This window comes from Eucyclogobius newberryi, unplaced genomic scaffold (genome assembly GCF_026437365.1).
Source record: "Eucyclogobius newberryi isolate DKJ021-1_F unplaced genomic scaffold, fEucNew1.0.hap1 SCAF_4, whole genome shotgun sequence".
Lineage (NCBI taxonomy): Eukaryota > Metazoa > Chordata > Actinopteri > Gobiiformes > Gobiidae > Eucyclogobius > Eucyclogobius newberryi.
Genome location: NW_027316056.1, coordinates 22,822,924 through 22,843,889, shown reverse-complemented (window position 1 = coordinate 22,843,889; position 20,966 = coordinate 22,822,924). Strand labels below are relative to the sequence as shown.

Below are 20,966 nucleotides of genomic sequence, written 5' to 3'. Positions count from 1 at the left end.
AGTTTTTTTTTTTGCCATTGTCAGTGAACTAAACTCATAAACAACTTGCTTCGAAGATACAGCGGAACAGAAAATATTGCTACGCTAACGCAAAAATAAATTGTAAATTTATATATATATATATATATATATATATATATATATATATATATATATATATATATATATATATATTGATTGTACAACATAGACAAAAAAACAGTGTAAATAGATTAAGTGTATTTGACTTGAGTTATGAAGTACTGGCAAGTGTTGAATGAATCCAATGGCAGTGGGAAAGAAACTGTTCTGAATGGATCGTAGAGTCCAAGAGACATACAAGTCCTGGGCAGATGTGAGGCTGAAGCCAAGCACCTTCTCAGCACAGGACCCAATGTGCTGCAGTCCAAACAAAGCACAGCATAACGCCAGGGCATCTGCACTCCATCACTGCGCCATCACAACACACAGTCCCAGATAGTCCTTTCCACACCCTCTTGTGTCTACCTGACTCGGCTCAAATCTGTTTGTTCTACATGAGACGTCACATCCAGGGGGTTTTCATTCCATTGTACTGTTTTCTTCGTGCCCCACAACCGTGACAGACTGTTTACATTGTTGATCTTTGGAGTGGAGGTTTCGTAGATGTGATTTCATATTGCTGACTTGAGAAAATCCTTTGCCACACTCCGGGCACACATGGGGCTTTTCTCCCGAGTGTGTAAAAATGTGAACTTTTAACTCCCAACAGGAACCATACGTTTTTTGACAGAGGTTGCATGTGAAAGGACGTTCGCCCGTGTGGGTCCTCTTGTGTTTTTTGAGTTCTTCTGCCCGAAAGTAACGTTTGTCACACTCACTACATGCAAACGGCTTCTCTCCTGTGTGGGATCGAATATGACGGCGCAAGTCCTTTGCTTCTCTGAAAGCCACGCTACAGACAGCACATTTATGAGGTTTCTCTGGTTTCTCTTTGTGTATTCCTTCATGACTTAGGCACCTACTCAACTCAATGAAGCCTTTGCCACAGACAGAGCAGGTGAACGGTCTCTCCCCCGTGTGCACGCGCTCATGTCGCTCAAGTTTGTGGAGTTTACTGAATGTTTTGCTACAATACGAACACTCATGTTGCTTCTTGGGTTTCTTGAGGTGAGTTTTCCTGTGTCTTTCTAACCTTGAAGGCCGGTTATACACTTTTTCACAGTCTGGACAAGGGTGCACGTTAGTCTTGTTGTGTCTTATCTGATGTCGTTCGAGCAGGTCTTGTTCTTTGAAAGATTTATCACAGAGTTGGCACTGGAAGAGTATTTTTGGCTTCTTCAGGTGCACAGGTTCATGTCTGGCAAGCTTTGATGGTCTGTCAAATAACTTGCCACAACCAGAGCATGGATAGCATTTGGTAGATGGGGTTTCGGAGTCCTCTGGCTCACCATCTATTGAAACCTCAATAGAATGAACTTCTTCTTTACAATCTAAAAAAAAAAAGATATAGTACAACATATCAAGTTATATAGATTAACTCAAATGTAAATAAATAAACACATGTTAAAAACGGTATTAGTTCTAGATTACAGCTTATAAAAAGGGTATAAATCAGAATTTGACCGACCTTCATCTGAAGACTCCTGTTTACACGCGTGTGGGTCCATGGCTGGTTGCAGGATCCAGGGGCTAACGCACTAACCGTCTGTTACACGCCAATGGATCCACGGTTACACGTTACTGCCAGCTTTTACGTTCTTCCGGGTAATTACTGGTCACAGATGACGTTCTTTTAACAATATTGTATCTGATTAAGCCACTGCAGCCCGTTTCACTCATTCAATATTTGATCGTAGGGCTTTTTTTCTTCTTCTACTTCTTCTTGTGTTTTTGGCACAATGTGCGCCACACTGCGCATTACTGCCACTCACTGGTGATAGTCCGTTATGACACCTTACTACAGACTACTGCCCAGGCCACTATCGAAAATAAACTCCATCAATGCTCTCTACACCTCCTGCTGATGCAAAGAGGGGCCAAGCAAAGTATACATTGACACAGATTTAAACCCCAGATCAAAAAGGTGGGAAAAAGTGATCTCCTCTGGACTGCAAACCTGTTACACTCCATTAAAACATGGGCGACTGTTTCTTCTTTTCCTCAGATTTCACGCTCAAGAAGAGGTCCGATGCCAAACCACATTGTCCCAGTCGCAGTCTTGTTGTCAGGACTTGCTCTCTCCTGTTGTTTCCATCCCAGACTACTGTAATTTAGAGATGACCGGACCATAGCTCATAGGTCATTAGCTTTGTCCACCCCCAGTTACAACCAGAAATACACCGCATTACATCAATTACTTTATTACATTTATCTGCCACTTTTCCAATGTGTACCCTCCGTGTCATCTTTTCATCAAGACGGACCCCCAAAATGTTTCCATTCTTCCTCTTTTTTCCAAAAAACATAAACTTTGATTTCTCCACAGAAATTTAAAAACCCCTTTGGCGCTTCCATTTTATAATATCCGTTAATGCACTTTGCACCTTATTAAAAACAAATCTGACATTCCTCCCTCGCCCCCACCGTCACACAGCCCCATCATCCGCAAAAAGAGACATCCCTTACCCTGCCCATGGATCTATTCTATGATATTATGTTATTACCCTGCCCCGCCCCTACATTTATAAAAAATATCATTGACCGTCACATTTTCTTCTTCAGATGCTTCCACCTAGATATAATCTGGCTTTCCCTTTATCAGGTCTACGTATATTTGGTCCCCACATGGTCTAAAATAATCAAGAAAAAAATCCGAATGATCTCTCTGTATTTTAAAAAAAGATGGATTGAGTGTGAAACACATCAATAGATTTGTTTGGATAAAACAAATGGATAAACTGCTGAGAACTGTGCTGAGCAGTTTGAGACAGGCAGAGTTTTCTGATACATTTATGTATGGCACAAATACAGAGCAGAATCTTAAACTTGTTTGTTTTTTCTCATCTCTGTGTATACTGTATAATTCACTTTAGCAAATTATTTTCAGTCACTTTATTTAAAAAACACTTCGCACTGGAGCAACTCAAAACTAAGAACAGGAGAAGACAGAAGCGTTAGCACACATCTAAAAAGCTTCCTGCGATTGCAATATCATTATCGCAGTTCATTACATGGGGACACATTCACAAATTAGATAATTCACTGTATAAATGATGACTAGAAAAAAAACGATACCATATTCAAACAACAAGAACAGCAACGGTGTTCTCGCTGGGCTGAGGTTGAAGGATGGCGGTGGGACAAACCGTGGCGCCCGCTCGGCGATCTAGATCACTATGTGGTTAATTAACTTAATACCTGGCGGTATCTTTTGGGCATGGCGGGGGCCCGTCTGAGCATGGCGGCCCGCCATGCCAAAACCCTTCAGCGAGAACACTGAGCAATATGAACCATGCTTTGTTTGAGAAACATCAAAAGCCTTTATTACATCAAGTTAAAAATGCAGATTTTCACATCCTCTGGCTCAAATGAAAAGCTAAAATGTTCAGTTTCACCTCTGAAGTGTTTTCATTCCATTGGACAGTCTTCATGTGCCACACTTGTGACAGACTGTTTACATTGTTGATCTTTGGAGTGGACAGTTCGCAGATGTACTCTCATATTGCCGGACTGAGAGAATTCCCTGCCACACTCAGGACACACATGGGGCTTCTCTCCAGAGTGTGTTAATCTGTGAATTTTTAATTGCGAACAGGAGACAAATCCTCTTCCACAGATGTTGCATGTGAATGGTTGCTCCCCTGTGTGGGTCATCATGTGTTTTTTGAGAGCTTCTGAGCGCGAGAAACATTTTTCACACTCAATGCATTCATATGGCTTTTCTCCAGTGTGGATTCGTAAATGACGACGCAGATCTTTGGCTTCTGTGAAAGCCATGTCGCACAGGTCACACTTGTGAGGTTTTTCTGGCTGTGCGGCGTGATTTCTTTCGTGAATTTTGCATCTACTCGAGTCAGAGAAGGTTTGGCCACAAAGCGAACAGGTGAATGGTCTCTCCCCGGTGTGCACACGTTCATGTCGCTCAAGTTTGTGCAGTTTACTAAATATTTTGCTGCAGAAAGAACACTGATGAGGTATCTTTGGTTCCTTGAGATGAATTGTCATGTGTCTTTCCAGTTTTGAACGCCGGTCAAACACCTTTGTACAGTTTGGACAAGGGTGTTTGTTAGTCCTGGTGTGTTTTTCCTCATGCCGCTCGAGCATGTCTTGTTGTTTAAAAGACTTATCACAGTACTGGCATTTGAAGAGAGTCTTCTTCGGCTTGTTGTGAACAGCTTCATGTCTGGCTCTTCTTGATGGTTTATTAAATAACTTTCCACATACGGCGCAGGGATGAGACTTAACATCAGATTTCCTTTTGGAGGGTGCTTCTTTAGCATCTTCTGAAACCTTGATGAAGGGAACTTCTTCTCCTTGACCTTCAGAAAAATGTATATAATTATAAATAATAATGATAGTGAAAAAGTGTTAATTTATCAATTCATAATTTAACCTAAAAGAGATATTTAGGGCAAGTTTTAATTCATTGTACACAATGAGGGTTTGTATTGTGGCGTCATACTTCATACAACTTTCAAGTGCCAAGTCCAGGAGTGTCTGAACTTTGTTCATTGAAGGCAACATATTGAAATATATATGAAGCGGAGGGCCATAGACTAGAGAACCTTAATATGCAATCTGTTACACAGGGATATAATATGAAAACAAAATGCTTGTTATTAAGATTTTGAGGGTGAATGATCTTTAAACTAAAAAAAACTAAAACATTACTAATTCAACAAGCCTGAGGGCCATATTTAGTCCACGGGCCAGACTTTACTTTGGACAACCCCAATTGTATTTTTCTAGATTAGATTTTAAGATGCTAAGTACCAAACTTGGCGTTCATTACAAAGTATTCCCGAATCCTGCAGTACATAAAACCATGGTTGTTCCATAGCTCTTTTGCTATTTTGTAATATTGTTGTGGCTAATCCGTTTGTAGAGGTTTGTCACGTTGGTACTCACGTTCATCCTCAGCACACTCCTCTTTGCTGTTGTGATCCATGGCTGCAGATGCTAACCGTCTTATTTAAAGCTTTTAATGCTGCATTTGACGTGGACAATTAGGTCGGTTGGACTTGTTTATTAAACTGTACAAAACACGCTCTTTCCAATATCCCGTTTGATTACGAAAGGATGTTTTGATCCACAAAACATCAGTTTATGGACGTCTGAGACAGCTCTTGCCACAGAAACAGACGCCATTATGAGCGCTTCTTCTGCGCTGCAACTCTGAAAACTAAAGCGCCCCCTCGTGGATGAAGATGGTAACGATGGATTCCTGTTTGCTGAAGAGATTCCCTTGGGAGCTGTGCGTGGAAATACAGACCAAAATATGCACTTAATTATAAGGTGCTAAGAACATACTAGACTGGACAATTTCAACCATTTTAATATGCAATGTGTGCAAATAAAGAAAAAAAGAAGCAGGTTCTAGCAATGTATCCTTATATATTTATTGAAGCTGAGCAATGCATTTGTAAGTATAGGCAATCAAGATTTCTTTGACAGATTTATGTACTTTCTAAATCACCAGTCTCAACTAACTTTTTCTTATGTGCGTCTGACCTCTTGTGCCTGCTCAAAGCGTGGCTCCAGAAAAAACTAACCCCACATGGCAGACACACGTATGGTTTCTCTCCCGTGTGTATCCTCTGATGCATTTTCATTGTCCTGTACTCTTTAAATGTTGATCCACATTCATCGCAGCTGTGTTGGCGATTTTCAGAGTGGACAGTCTGCTCATGTATTCTCATGTTGCCCGCTTGAGCAAAACTTTTACCGCACACAGAACACACATGAGGCTTTTCTCCCGAGTGCGTCAGCATGTGAATGTTGAGGTCTGTCCGTGAATAAAAGGCCTTTTTGCAGATGCTGCATGTGAATGGCCGCTCGCCTGTGTGGCTCCTCATGTGTCGTCTGAGTCCTTCTGAGCGGGAGAAGCATTTTGTACACTGGCTGCATTTATACGGTCGTTCCCCTGTGTGGCATCGAAAATGGCGTCGCAGCACTTTAGCTTCTGTGAAAGCCCTGTCACAGAGGTCGCATTTGTGCATTCTTTCTCGGCTCTCATAAGTGGGCTCATGGGTTTTCTCATGAGAATTACAGCTTCTGAGCTGGGAAAAGCGTTTGCCACAGACACAGCAGGTGTACGGCTTCTCCCCGGTGTGCACTCGCTCATGTCGCACAAGGTGGCTGTGTCTGTTAAAAGGTTTGCTACAAAACGAACACTGATGAAGAACACGCTGTTTCTTAGCACAGGTAGATCTAGTCTTGTGCCATATCAAATCCGAAGAGGGGCCAAACACTTTTATACAGTCTGAACATGGGTGCTTGTCCCCATTGCCCTGCGTGCTTTTGTGCTGAATGGGCATTTCGTCTTCCTCCTCTTCTTTGACAACACAACGCCGGTTTGATGCAGGCTTGGAGGCTTCAGCTTCACTATCTGTTGATTCTCCACTCGAGTCATCTTCGTCAACATCTATAAAAACACACACATCATAGTAGTATCTACTATGCACAAGAAAAACGTACACTCTAATAATATGCATTTGGAACATTTATTATTGCCAGTATTTAGAGTTGCGTTTGTTGAATAACTGGACTCACATTCTTCTTCAGAAGATTCCTGTTTGCATGCTGTGTCAGCCTCAGGACCCATGACTGCAGAGAATAAACAGAATAACGGGCTAACAAGGCTAATGCTAACAGCTTAGCTCCTTGTCAGGCCTGAGCATCAATGATACATGAAGAGCTCAACTCGTTGAAACTTACACATTGTTTTTCTAACATCGCAATCGTTGGTCCAGAGGCAAATGTCGGTATGTTGGATTGTCTGTTTTAATGGATCTTAAATAATTCCAGGACCAGAGTCGGCCCTCGGTGTTACAGGGGGTAAAAAAACAACCATGGAAAAAACACACAGTCTCTTCTTCTCTTGACTCAGGAACCTTGGTCTGTTACACTGCCCCATCTGGCAAAGAGTGTGTAGTGCAAGTCCCAATTATGAGGTACAGTACACATCTTCAAATTAATAATGGAATTTAATGATAGCAAATACAATATGAATTAATTCACAATGACAAAAAAACAGCTGTATTCTAAGGATATTTGTCTAATCAGTGAAAAAGAGCTCCTCATAGGCGGATGGCTATTGCCATTAAAACACAACTGTAATTGACAGCAAGCTTACAGGCCTATAGCCTACTGCACTCAGATATCTAATGTAGGGCTACATTATGGTGCATCATTTAATGACTCCTTTGACTTATTTTAACAAGCTAGATCACATTCAAAATTCTATAGTACAATAGACCTTCAAAAAAACGTAGAAAGTAGAAACAAATATTTAGTAACAGTGTCCAGATGACAACTGAAACGGTTTTACTACAATGGAAGACTTACGGTCAAATGAGGGATTACACAGACTAGTTATTGAACAAAGTGACAGAGTGTTCTAAAAGGCACAGTTGAAATAGAGTGAAATCAGGAGGAAGCAGCATGAGGGAACCTCCAACACAGAATGGCTCCATCGGCACTAGTGCTGACCAAGAGGCGGCTGTTGTTACAGACATTGACACTGGTTATACTGCCTCCATGTGCTATGCCTGTGTGGGTTACAACACCACCCATGTAGTCCCATACCTTAACCAACTTTTCATCCCCACCTATAAAAATAACAAAAGGTTATTTATGTTAATATCAGCAACACTGGACCAGCGATGTCACTAAATGGAACAAAGAAATGACAGGTTAAGGTCCTTACCTGTCACAAAATATTTTCCATCTTGAGTTATGTGGACACCATTGATGGCGCCTGACTGTGATCCTTCTAGTTCTCTAATAGGTGAGCCATCATACACATCCCAATATGTAACCTATAGCGATGGAAAGAGAATACCGGTAATTGAAATCCACAATGTGTAGTTTTTTTACGGACTCATTTGGGGAAACAAGCCTTTTATTATGTTAACTGTTTTCAAACAGTTTTTCAAAGATAAATTCACAAAAAGCTTTACAGAGAGCAAATGGTGCTATGCTTATGCTGCTCCCACAGCTTGGAACCCTCCTCAAACTGAACTGACACTTTGTGTGTGTGAGCTGGTTCCTCTTACGGGTGTTTGCTCTATTTAAAAACATAAAACATACCTTTCGATCAGTCCCACTTGTGAGGATCTGGTATTCCTCCGGATGGTAACAAACTGTGCTGAAAAAAGTGTTTGCAATCACAGTTTGAAGACTCACACAACGGCTGTAAAAATAAACACATAAAACATTTGAAAAAAGGTGGCACAATAATGCAGTATTACAAAAGTATACAGGCACTAGTGGAGGATTTGTATCAATAGCACCCTACTTACTCTAGGTCCCAGATAATACAGGCTCCATCAGAGCTCGCGGTCACACCCTCCTTATCATCACTCTTAATCTTAATACAGGTGACCGTGTCTTTGTGCTCTTTCATGGAGCCCAGCATTCGGTGGCTACTTGACATCAGTTCCCAAATTCTCACCTGCAACAATCAAACACACAATATGTTACTCATTTTATAGGTTGACTTCATGTGACTTCACACCATCCTAAACTGAATTCTATGGGAGAATTGGTCTTTCAAGTGGCAAAAGATTGTTTGTGATGAATAATTATTGCTGGGCCGATCCACATGAAACCACATCTGACACAAAATCTACTAAGCACAAATAACCCAAGTATGTGTGGAAAATCTCACCTGCCCTGCTCCTCCTCCACTTACAATCCTTCTACAATCTCTGGCCCCTGCAATAGCCGTAACTCCCAGTTTGTGAGCGTTATGAATGGTCATCATGAGTTTGCCACTCTCTGGGGCGAATACTCTAATCTTGCCATCATTCCATGCTAAGAAGCAAAATCCGCACAATGAACAACACATTGGTAAGTAAGAACAACCAAACAACAGATAAAATGATCATCTCTCATACCACTGATGATGCTATGTCCGTCTATCATGAAAGCAATGGAATTGCACATCATGTTGGGAACAGTGATGCGCAGCAGTTCTTTGGCTTTGTTTATGTGCCACACCCTGATATCTTCTTGAGAACATGTTGCAAACAGCTCGGATGTGCCACTAACAAGAGTAAAACAGTTAAAGAAGCGCAGCACTATCTGCATTTGTAACCCACTAGCTTTTCCACTTACTATGGTATAGCCACATCTTTTACAGCACTATTGTGGCTGCTCGAAATTAGCTCTGGCTTGAAGTCCTCAAATGAGAAATGATAAATCTGAGCAGATTCTGTCCCAACAAAGAACTGTCGACCATCTTTTCGTAAAGTAATGGAGGTGACCCCTTTCTCTAGCTCCACCTGTCTAGTGTGACAGAAGAGAAAGTAGAAAACCACATTTTATTTAAAATACATTTACAATTTTACAACAAAGACTTACTTCAAAATTTTGAAATTCGCTTTGGAACACAAAGTGAAAAGTCCTGATCCGGAACCAACAAGTAGATGTCCAGAGTTCACAAACTTCAGGGCAGTTACACCCTGTGAAAACACAAAAGTTACAAAAGGACTTGATGTAAGATGTGAGAAACGACTTACCAAACTGTATTTAGTTTTGACAGGCCCAAAGTCATAAAGAAGGCCGTTCTTCATGTTCACTCTCATTATGTCTCCACTGGTGGTGCCACACAGAACAAAGCCATCATCCTCTTCTATCTGGTCAAAGACGTATAACAAAACATCACTCGCCACACAGCAGCAGTGCTTTTCATATAAGAAACAACTATATTTACATTCATATTTATTTTTGCCATACCTCTATGCATTTAACAATTCGTTTCAATTTGCCTGTCTGACATTCTAAGGGTCGAATCTTCCTGTTAGGAACATCAAGTTCCCAAACACGCAATGATCCACTGCACACACAGAACAAATCAAATTCTAAAGATAAAATACAACAGGCTACCAAATAAAAACATGTAATTATGTATTATACCTTCCAGCAGACACAAAAATGTAGTCGTTATGATTTGAATACTTCACTGTAAGACAGTGACCGGCCGTCTGGGCAGAAGCAGGGCTCCCACAGACGGCCTGCTTTGTTTCAATGTTCCACACTACAAGGCTTGAACAAAATAGGCAAATACAAATCTTAATCAAACTTATTTTAAGGTTTTCTCACTGTGGTTGTAAACATAAACTTACCTCCCATCATCTACACCACCAAGAGACACAAGATATTTGTTGTTGGGTGAAAATGACAGTGCCTCCACTTTAGCCATGTGGAGTGAAAGCTGAGCATAGATGCTCCGCTGTTCAAAGTCCCAGATAATTATATCAGCCTAGGATCAAACACGTTATAATCAATAGAATGATACTTTTCCTCTGTATTGTTCTTGCATTGAACAAACCTTAAACCCCATAAAGTGGACCTGTCCAGAGGCAATGTACTGTCCACTTTTGGACACAGATAAGCAGGACACATTATTGTTATGTCCATGCAGGAAGTCCTGCTTCCCATCGCTAATGTTTTTTATGAGGACTGTCCATCCTAGAGGATAGATGAGATGTTTTTGGTCTGGATGGAGCCTCAAGCCAGAGACTACATGTCCTGTAAACACAAGAGTCCCAGGTAACTATCAAGGCAAACTATTCAACATGTTACAGAAAAGAACAGTAAAAAACAAACAAAAGCTGAATAATGTTGCTAAAATGTCAAGGTAAACATGCACACACGGTTATGAGAATAATGATGAGAATTCCCTCATTAGCGTAATATCCATTTGGAGTTTCCCAAATTAACAGTAATCGACCAGAATGACCTAAAATGCTCACTTACCATTGAATCCAAGAACTGATTCCAGTTCGAGTGAGTTTTGTGTTTCTTGAGACATGGCACCGAAACAAATCTAACTTTTAGCGCTACTACAAATAAACTGCAGTCCGTTTTCTTCTTCAAGGCATGCGGGATTTCGTTCAACAACAAACATTTGTTACCATAGCAACACCCTCACAGTAGGCGCGGGTTCACCTCCGTACAGGTCGACGAATGCAAGAACCAAGTGAGCTTAATTCGGAAACGTCTTGAATAAAATCTATTGGTATTGTTTTATCTAATGTTAATTATGTATTTTGTTATTATTTTAAATATGCATTTAAAACACGACAAACAACTTGACTCGAATTAGGCCCCATCAACCCCTCAGGTCCTGACCGAGCCTCGCACAAAGATCTGCAGAGACGTGTCCTCTGCTTTGTCCTCGCTGGGACATGTCTCCTCGGGATCAGCTGTTACCACCCGAGGTAATAAAGTGTACCGTAACCTTTAGAGTCCTGCAACTACGTGTAGTGGGCCCTGAGCAAAAAGAATCAGAACGTGAACGACATTCACAACCTTTGGCAAGTGCTTTGGGCGTTATGGTGCAAAAATAGACGATAGTAAAACCAATACATCGAAACAATGGGTACTAAGTATTATCAAATGAAAGTAATGCATATATCTAATACTACTGAGAATGAAACGAGCACACATCTACTTTCAAGGTCATACTTTTATTTTCTCTTTTAAGTGTATTGAAACAAAGTGAGTCCAACCTGCAGGCAACATTTTATTTTGGCAGATAAAAAGCTTACCCTTTATTAATAATAATGATAATGCTGTAGTCTTATAAAGTGCTTTTCCAGATGCACAAAACTTACTTTACAATGTTGTGCATTATTTGATTACTCCATATACTATACAAGATTCTGTGCAATTTACATTATTCAGAGTCTTGATAGATCCATGATAGCAACTAAAGTGTATAAGCTGAATGAGATGAAATAGAGTGCATACATTGAGTAAAGGTCTATGTGCTTTTCACATCTGACTCAGACACAAGGGCTTCAGACAACAGTCTCTTATGTGCGTGCGACCTCTTGTGTCTGCTCAGGCCGTGGCTCCAGGAAAAGCTCACTCCACACGTCAGGCATGAATACGGCTTGACTCCTGTGTGAATTTGCTGATGCTTTTGCAAAGACTTGTACTGTGAAAACGTAGCTCCACATTCATTACAGATGTATTGGCATTCTTTCTTTGAGTGGACAGTTTGCTCATGTACCCGCATGTTGCCAACCTGGGCAAAGCCTTTGCCGCATACAGGACATCTGTGCGGCTTCTCACCCGAGTGGGTCAACATGTGATTGTTCAGCTCGTGTCGTGAGTAAAATCCCTTTTCACAAACAGAGCATATGAACGGCCGCTCGCCCGTGTGGCTCCTCATGTGTCTCTTAAGCCCCTCCGAGCGAGAGAAGCTGCTTTCACACAGGACACAGCTGTACGGTCGTTCGCCGGTGTGGGAGCGGAAATGGCGATTTAACCTGGACGCTTGGACGAAACCCACGCCGCAAATTGAACATTCAAATGGTTTTTCAGGGTTATCGTCGTGTATTTTTTCGTGTGCCTTACAGCGACTCAGGTCAGTGAAGCTTTTGCCACAGAAAGAGCAAGTGAACGGCCTCTCCCCAGTGTGCACCCGCTCATGTCGAACAAGTTTGTTATTTTTAGTGAATAGTTTCTGGCAGAATGAACACTGAAATAACTTTGGCTTTTTGGTGTGAGTTCTCCTGTGCCTTTCTAACCTTGAAGGACGGTTGAAGATCTTTCCACAGTCAGGACAAGGATGCTTGTTTGGTCTATGTTGACTGTTTTGGTGCCTACTCAGGGCTTCCTCTTGAGTAAAAGACTTATCACATTGCTCGCACTTAAAAACAGGTTTAGGCTTTTTCAAATGAACGGGTTTATGTCTCAGTAGCCTTGACGGTCGGCTAAAAATCTTGCCACAGTCCGAACAAGGATGACCACTTTTTGAAGCGTGATCCATGAGTACTTCTGACTCATCGTCTTCAGATTTCACTTCAGTCTTGATGGGATCAGACACTTCACTTGGAGCTATGGTAGAAAGACATACAGAGTAATTATATATTATCTTTTATATGCATGCAAAAAACAACACACATTAGACACAACACAGGCACCTACCATCCTCAGTTGGGACGGATGTTGTTTCAGGACCCATGACTATCCTAAACCAAAAGGTCATAATCATGTTAATGAATCATTATTCAATACCTTGCTTATGACTTCAGTTGATTGATGATTTACTAGAAACTCGCGTTACCATGTATATTACCCTCAAAGATAGTGCGTGGGTTAGATTTTTGAAACCCTCAAAGAGCGGGCTCAGAGTAAACACCAAGTTGGATAAAAAAGTGGGCTTAAATTTAGACTCTGCGTGTGTAAATACTTCAATATATTTCCATATCCTTGAAAGTATGATGGTATTGACATTAACATGAAGCTTGTGGTTTTATGCGATTCAATCCATTCATGTGCAGTACTATAGATAGATAGATAGATAGATAGATAGAAAGATAGAAAGATAGAAAGATAGATAGAAAGATAGAAAGATAGATAGAAATCACTTTGTCAGATCCAAGATCCGAAATGTGTCTTGCATTAAAACAGCAGCTCCGTCACATGAACACATTAACATTACGACATCATTACAACATACTGTATAACACTTTTACGCCAATGATGCTGTACTTTATTGTGGTTCACTGTTGAGTCATTACAGGCTGTTTGCTCTCAGTTCAGACTTGACTGTAGTCTCTGAAGTTAGTGTTGAACACAGACAAAACAAAAGCCATTATGTTCCCGCATGGACATGGGAACCTCCATAGACTTCGCTTCATATTTACCATGCTTTGTAGACAAAAAGTTATCTTTTAAGACTCACTTTAGTGACTTAAAAAACTTAGTTTGACATTTACAATCCAAACAAATCCGGTTTCACTCTTCAAGACCACAAATGTTGGAGATCTACTACTAATTTACCTTTGCTGGATTCTTGTAATGTTTGTTTATGTTAATGAAGCTGCAAAATGCCTTAAATAATTATATACCGTTTATCCCATGCATTAAGAGGTTGTGGTCTCTTGAGTGTTTGGAGGTTTACTCAATGGAAGTCCTTGATTTATAAGACTATTCCCGGTGGTGCTCCGTCTGAAAGCCTCTGCCCTGCATTTACGTGACATTTAGCCTTCATTTGACCTCAAGTGTGCACTGATTTGGGGAAGTAAGGTTTTTGTTACACTGCCCTTACAGCTTTGAACACTCTTCAAACTGAACTCCTCGAGGGATTTTCATTCTATTTAAAAAAAAAAAAAAAAAAAAAAGCCAGAATGCGATGATTATGTTATTGCTGCAGATTACTACTGATTGTAGCAATGGCACTTTAGAGTGAATGTCATTGTAATTTTGTTTTTTATGACGCGTGCTGCAGTCGACTTGGTCCAGGTCACTTTTGAAAACGTTTTATTTAATTTGTTTGTCACATTTCTGAATCTTAAAGTATCTAAATGCCGTCTCAAAGTATTATAATATGATCAATTGTTGATTCTTGATTGAAGTCTTATTATAACTTTTTTTTTAATGTATATTGTTATAGTATTTTCTATTCTCTTGTTCTTGAACTTTGCCTTGTTGGACAAATAAATCTTCTCTTATAATTTAACAATATCTCCAAGACTTGTAGAAATAATGTGGATTGGCTACAAGCAGGGCACAACTGAGCAACTGGACAAGCAAAGTCAACATAAGTCATTACTACGGTGCCCAAACTGTTTCTTTGCAGAAAAATAACATTGCCCCAGTTTGTAGGATTGAAAATTTGGCCACCTTTGTTCAATAAAAGTGGGTCATACTAAAATGATGAGGGATTTAATTGGGTGACACAATGATGAACACGACAGACAGTGGCACAAAATTACATTCAATCCAGCAATAAAATGTCAACTGTTTAGGTTGATTCTACAGTAAATTGTGTGCACATTTGCTTTAGAAGGACATATAGAAATGGCTCGATTGCTAACAATTGCTAATGGACAAGGTTCACCTACCGACGCGGCTGCAGTGGTGCGTAAACTAAAGTGTTCCGAGCTCCGCCGCTCCAGGGCCAAGAGCCGCGCGCGTAAAGCCGAAGACGCTCCCGAGGCGCTGCGGCTGCACCCAAACCCGGCAGGACAGGACCATGGACCGGGCCATGGAGGGGACCATGGACGGGACGGGAGGGGGCGCTGCTGGCTTCAGAAGGCCGGGCTCACTTCTACTGATCCACATTTGAGTCACCGCTGCTCTACCGCCACCTTGTGTGTGAATGTGGCACGACACACCGGTCTCGCACAAAATAAGCCTCTTAAGTAGAATTAAAGATCCACTGCAGTTTTTGGCACATGACTTTGTTACATTGTAAGTATTGTGACTTGCATTATTTTATAATAATCAGACCAGTGGTTAATTTGGGAAATTGGGAGGTGAACCTTCTTCCCTGGATCCCCTTTCCAGTGCAATCCACTATAATTCCAGTCTTCATGTGCCACCCTGAAAAGCCAGGGTGAAAAGCCAAGTTTGTTTCCTTACCTTTGGCTTAACAAACACTGTTCTTACAACATAATATGAAAACAAAAATCTGTGATGTAAATAAATACAAATAATACAAATACAAATGTATCATACGGCTATGTCACAAGACACAATATTTTATTCAAAATAAATATTTTATATTACACAAATAAACAAAAATATTATGAAGAATGACTATTTTATTATTGTTTGAAAATGCTGAGCGCATGAGATGGAGTTCTGAATGCCCCACACTTCCAGTGACTGGATCTTGAAATGTCCCTTGCACAGCGGTGCGCTCTTGAATGTTTCACACATTTCAGAGTATCCTTCTTTCAGGTTGTGCTGTACACACAGTGCATGTCCCCTATCACCTCCTGGAAACAAAACACACATCACTTAACACTAAATAACAATTGTTTACTATATTCTCAACCAGAGGTGGGACCGAGCCTTTGTTTTACACGTTTCATGTAAATTTCAAGTTTTGGCTTCAAATCCAAGTCCCAACAGGACAGGACAGTCTAAGTGAAGTTATAGTCTACCAAGTCTCAAGTCCTGTGCTTTCAAGTCCTTCTTAGTTTTTTATACCAAATTACAGACTACAGCTTGTATTTTTGCAATTTATATTTTTAAAATGTTTTGGTTACATTTCCCTACTTACAAATTCTAGTCACAATTAAAGTGTTCCCGTTTGTTCCTGTAAAATAAAGTACCAAAAGTATTTCAAAGATAGAGAGAAGAGTGTTTAAACAAGTATCAAGTCGTTTCAAGTCCAATTTCCGAGTCCTTGGTGTTCAAGTACAAGTCAAGTCCTAAGTTGTAGTCAATTTTACTCAGTCAAATCTCAAATAATCAAAATAGTGACTTAAGTCCACACTTCTTTTCTTGACTGCAACATAACAAACTAAGTAAAGAACAAAATGTGCATCTGCATACCAATCACCAGCTGACTCTCATTTCCAGCGATGAACATGGAGGCCTCTCGTCCTTTGGCTCTCTTTGGCTTTTTGGCATATAGACGCTTTTCTGACGGTGGCGTGAAGGGGACAGTGAGGTAGCTCGGGTCCTGGGGAGTTCCCATGGGATAGGCTAGTTTAGCACCGTCAATGGTGCTGGCACTGCTGCTGAGGGGCAACTGCAAGGAGTCACAGGGGCAAGGCCCGTTCTGCTGCCCAGAAACAAATCTGGTCATTATATTTATCACTGCCTGCTGGTAGCGCTCCATGCTGGGACGAAGCTGAAACAACAATCACGTTAGACATATTAAACGGCTTTAATGTTAATATCAATAGTAATAAAACTAAAATGTTGAAAAAGCAACTTACCGTAAAGACAAAGCATTCTCCAGTTCCGAAATATATTAAGCCGTCTGTGTCATGTTTCTGCCTTTCTATCACATCTGTGGACAGAAAAGCACCAAACACCTGAAGAACACAAAACATGTGCTTGGTCAGTGTCAAAAAACGTGTTGTGAAAGTGAAATTACTTTTATAACTCTGCTTACCTCTTCGTCCACTGTTTTGATCAGAAGAACTGTAGGCTCATGTCCTTCCACATGCAAATAGAATCTGTTAAAGCACATTTACATAGCTGTTTTAGCCCTTTGTGCTGACACCAAGTTTCATCCCAAGCAAACTTGATTATGCTATAAACCTGTCCCTTTTTCTTATGTATGTAAGTGAGCTTTTTTCAACCTTGTGACAGCAGAGTTAAACAAGTCCCTCGAAAAACTGGAGCTCATTGGGCAGATGTTTCACTTACGATGCCAGACTCCGGTTGTGCTCTTTAGTGCTGTAGAGCCTGACAGGGCTGAACAGAGCAAAGCGCTCTGGGATCCACGCCCACACCACTCGCATCTCCGTCCCTGTCACAACACTCGAGCTGAAGTTGGTGAAGTCTACACTCTCCACAGATTGCCTTAGGATATTAAAAAGAATGAATATTTTAAGCTCAGTCTCTGTTTTCTTGATTGTGTTCCAACACACCTCTTCTGTTGGGAGCTGACGCCTTTCTGTATGAGGGAGTCCTTGTTGGCGTTGAACAGAAGGTTGAGCTCTCTGCGCGTGGCCATTGGGACCTGGAAAGCTCTTTCCAGAAGAGTCTCCGCAGAGCAGTGGCGCGCTACGTTCTGCACAAACCTCTTCATGTCCGTCCTAAAGTCCTCCACATCGGCCACTCGGGATGAGACAGACACTTTGTAGAGACCAAGGAGAACCAAAGCCACTCTACAGAACAAGAATTGCGATTGTTACAGTACACTAAATAGCAGTAGTAGAAGCAAGCAGCCTACTACCCACTAATTAGGAATCATATATTTTTTGTATGTTGACAAAAAATTGCCTGTGCCTCATAAATGTGCCTTTTACTCCTGTGGTTGAAATAATTGAGTATTCTACTAACCTGTACAGGACTTTGTATCCCTCCAGCAGGTAAACATCCAAAACCCTGATGGCGTAGATGAATGGGAGGTCCGCGAAGATCCACATGATCCAGTCAGAGTAAAACTCAAAGAGGTTTTGGTGTGAACTAGCGATTAATTTACGGATGCCGCGGCAGCACTTGTTAGCCAGATCGCCAAAGGTCATGCAGGAGGCACGGTATGTCAGGAAGCTCTGGTCTATGTACCGTTTGTTGGGGTCAGTGTAAGAGATGAGGCGAGCCACGCTGTAGAAACACTCGGCTTCATCCATGCTGAAGTGGAGAATGAGGGAGACTAAAGCTGGCAGGATGGGGCAGTAGTTCATGTCCGGGAAGTACTTGGCAAGACAAAGGAGAACCTTCTTGACAGAGTTCAGGCCAGCTTTGTTAAGACAGTATCTAGAGAAGAGTACATGGGTTTGCAGGTTATATATATATACCGGTAAATGTATATGTATAAATATCTAAATATCTAAATGAGGATACCTGGGTATTTCTGCAGCCTCCATAAACTCCGGAGCAGGGTGAGAGCTCAGTTTCTGTTCTCCAAAGAGATTCTTGGTCAGCTCATAATAGACATCTCTTTCTGGGTGCACTGTTTCTATACTATAAGAAAATGAAACCTTTTTAGATCCCTGTAGATTAGAGGCATACATCTCCAGCTGTTTGGCCGAGCAGTTTTTTTTTTTTTACTGTGTATCTTCAATTTGGAAATGATTGATTTTACAATTCTACAATAACCATGTCTATAAATGCCATAGACAAACACAGGCATAACATAATTCTAATAATCAAAGGCAACAGAGCACACAGACCTTTCAAAAATACTGATGTTGATACACATTTTACTGGTATAGCCCTTAAACCTGGGTTAATCCTCAAGGTAATTTTGTCCTCCTGGCATAGTTCTGGTTTAGGCCTCACAGTAACCATTTTGAAAAAGATATCACGTACAGCCATTCTCAGTGTCTATCAAGAGAACTAACTTTGTCCCTTTGTTGTTACTGACCTGGAGTTGATGCTGTGTATGACGTGGTAGTAGGCTTTGGCTCGGAGTGTGTGTGGCATTGCCCAGAAGCCCTGCCTGCCCATGGTCTTCAGCTGCTGGTGGTCACTCTGTAAAATCTTCTGGTATTTTTCTGCTGCTTCAGGATCAATCTTTTCCCAATCCACAAACTGTCCATACTTCATCCCTGAGCTGGAGCAGATCTCCCAGTTATCGGCCTCAGATATTGTCATCATGCTGTCTGCCCTGAAGACACCTGTTTTGCCAGCTATTCAAGAAGACGACATAAGTTGTTAATACTTTGGTTAAAGGAGACATTTTTATTTGATACACTACAACACTCACCTGGGCTGTCTTTTGCTGTCTTGCTCTGTTTAGGTCTGTGGTTTTTGGGTTGGCTTTGTGCACTGCTTCCATTGTCTTGTTTTTTGTCCTTTTTATGATTAACTATAGACTGCAATGAACTCGCTCTCTCTCTCAGGGGACTGGATCGATCACAATTCCCAACGTCAGTATTGGAACACACCTCGGATGTCTCATAGCTATAAAATGACCTATAATTCAATGAAAGACTTAATTTGGAATTGATTAACTACTTATAACTCAATAATTAATTTGAAGTGTTAAATAACACCATGCTACTTGCTGCTACTTCAGTTGCAAAAGAAAATGTAAATAAGTGAAGACGCTTTGTCCTTTTACAACTGGTGAGTCAATGCTTTATATATACAACTATATACTAATACTTTGATTAGGCTCACCACAGTTAATTATTACTTTTTCAAATAAAATGAGAGGAGAAGAATTCACATTACCTTGATCTTGGTCTGGAGTTTGTTTCTTCTCCCTGTGAATGTGAACCACAGTTCTTACTGTCCTCTGCATTATAGTAGGAGCGAGACCTCTGTCTTCCGCTACTAAGCAGATCTTGATTAGAAGATGGTTTCATTGTAACTGAGCTCATGTTTCCATAGTTTGAGAACGCGGGCGCTCTTGGGACATGGATCATAGTACTTCCCCTAACAATAGTCTCTAAGGCTGTCCGTTACTTACAGCATTTCCTTGGTGCCAGACCTTTATAAACACCTGCCTGTGGGTAGTAATGTGAGAGCAGTTTGTTTGTGGTTTGGTTAGACGCTGTTGTTGTTCAAGCTCTGGAACCACATTCTCAGAAGTAATTAATAATTTTCTAGAGACTATAACAATATTGTGATATAGCATCAAAAGTGTTCAAATAGTATCAAGGAAATTCATGGAAATCTAATTATAAGGTCCTATCTCCAAAAAGTTTTTATACTGGCATAAACATAGAGGCAACTATAGCCAGTGAGAAAAGCTTTGTGTCGGTGAATACGTTTGTCAGTTTAACACAAACTTGTAGGGGATTTCAGACGTGACGTGAGCCTCTATTTTGATTGCAGTAACTATATCTGTCAGTGAGGTTAGTGCTGTTAATACAGACCATACCATAAGAAATTGAAAAAGATCCTATCCATTCTTACTTATTTCTCTTACTTTCCTTTGGACATTGTTGTCCTTCAAATAACTCTTTATGGCCTTTTGTGCAAAATGTGACTTCAGGTTGCATATAAAACACAAAATATAAATAATATAGTGTTCATTTCAATGAAAGGACCCCATGTGTAGTATCAAAATGCCAACCTGAGTCCATTCCAAGAAAATCTTATTATTTTACAAAACAGGTGTATGTTTTGAACAATCACAGACATTGTTTTGCTATAAAACATAAAACCTTACATGTCCTTACCTCACATGAGGGCTCTACATGCAACAGTGCAGCAAAACAGTGTTTGGCAGCCAGTATGGGCATGCACTGGATCATCTGGTGATTTCCATGAAGGTTACAAACGAGTTCGAAATTGGATTCGAGCAGGCTAAAAACAAGTAGCTTGGATATGGACTGAGAAAGCTAAATTAAAATTTAACCCACCTAATTAGGGTTATAACACTTTTGTTATGTGTAGTTAATCTGTAATGGATAGGCAAGGTTACACTTTTTCATTAAATAATATGTAATTCATACTAATAA

At 40.7% G+C, this 20,966-nt stretch overlaps 5 protein-coding genes across 5 annotated transcripts; all 5 read right to left on the bottom strand.

The window, feature by feature from the left end:
* Window positions 1-502: 502 nt before the first annotated feature.
* Window positions 503-5,224, bottom strand: LOC140377991 (uncharacterized). The gene is made up of 5 exons (XM_072463621.1): window positions 5,029-5,224; window positions 3,530-4,439; window positions 3,319-3,382; window positions 1,589-1,658; window positions 503-1,451 (listed from the first exon to the last, which is right to left on the bottom strand). Exons 1-5 carry the CDS (start codon window positions 5,066-5,068, stop codon window positions 541-543), a joined length of 1,995 nt encoding a protein of 664 aa, XP_072319722.1. The 5' UTR covers window positions 5,069-5,224; the 3' UTR covers window positions 503-540.
* A 318-nt stretch (window positions 5,225-5,542) lies between these two features.
* On the bottom strand, window positions 5,543-6,981 carry LOC140377833 (uncharacterized). The gene is made up of 3 exons (XM_072463437.1): window positions 6,838-6,981; window positions 6,673-6,726; window positions 5,543-6,544 (listed from the first exon to the last, which is right to left on the bottom strand). Exons 1-3 carry the CDS (start codon window positions 6,839-6,841, stop codon window positions 5,577-5,579), a joined length of 1,026 nt encoding a protein of 341 aa, XP_072319538.1. The 5' UTR covers window positions 6,842-6,981; the 3' UTR covers window positions 5,543-5,576.
* A 533-nt stretch (window positions 6,982-7,514) lies between these two features.
* On the bottom strand, window positions 7,515-11,045 carry LOC140378175 (cilia- and flagella-associated protein 52-like). Its single transcript, XM_072463892.1, has 14 exons — window positions 10,885-11,045; window positions 10,457-10,656; window positions 10,251-10,387; window positions 10,042-10,170; window positions 9,862-9,961; window positions 9,645-9,761; window positions 9,487-9,587; window positions 9,241-9,411; window positions 9,021-9,169; window positions 8,792-8,937; window positions 8,424-8,575; window positions 8,212-8,314; window positions 7,829-7,940; window positions 7,515-7,730 (listed from the first exon to the last, which is right to left on the bottom strand). The coding sequence occupies exons 1-14, from the start codon at window positions 10,937-10,939 to the stop codon at window positions 7,549-7,551; spliced, it is 1,854 nt and encodes a 617-aa protein (XP_072319993.1). The 5' UTR covers window positions 10,940-11,045; the 3' UTR covers window positions 7,515-7,548.
* A 633-nt stretch (window positions 11,046-11,678) lies between these two features.
* LOC140378118 (uncharacterized) lies at window positions 11,679-13,216 on the bottom strand. Its single transcript, XM_072463800.1, has 2 exons — window positions 13,066-13,216; window positions 11,679-12,975 (listed from the first exon to the last, which is right to left on the bottom strand). Exons 1-2 carry the CDS (start codon window positions 13,130-13,132, stop codon window positions 11,894-11,896), a joined length of 1,149 nt encoding a protein of 382 aa, XP_072319901.1. The 5' UTR covers window positions 13,133-13,216; the 3' UTR covers window positions 11,679-11,893.
* A 2,468-nt stretch (window positions 13,217-15,684) lies between these two features.
* Window positions 15,685-20,702, bottom strand: LOC140377990 (TBC1 domain family member 24-like). Its single transcript, XM_072463620.1, has 12 exons — window positions 20,685-20,702; window positions 19,732-19,929; window positions 19,262-19,470; window positions 18,920-19,184; window positions 18,397-18,516; window positions 17,893-18,309; window positions 17,478-17,717; window positions 17,254-17,409; window positions 16,997-17,060; window positions 16,818-16,916; window positions 16,429-16,729; window positions 15,685-15,866 (listed from the first exon to the last, which is right to left on the bottom strand). Exons 2-12 carry the CDS (start codon window positions 19,923-19,925, stop codon window positions 15,685-15,687), a joined length of 2,247 nt encoding a protein of 748 aa, XP_072319721.1. The 5' UTR covers window positions 19,926-19,929; window positions 20,685-20,702.
* Window positions 20,703-20,966: the final 264 nt, after the last annotated feature.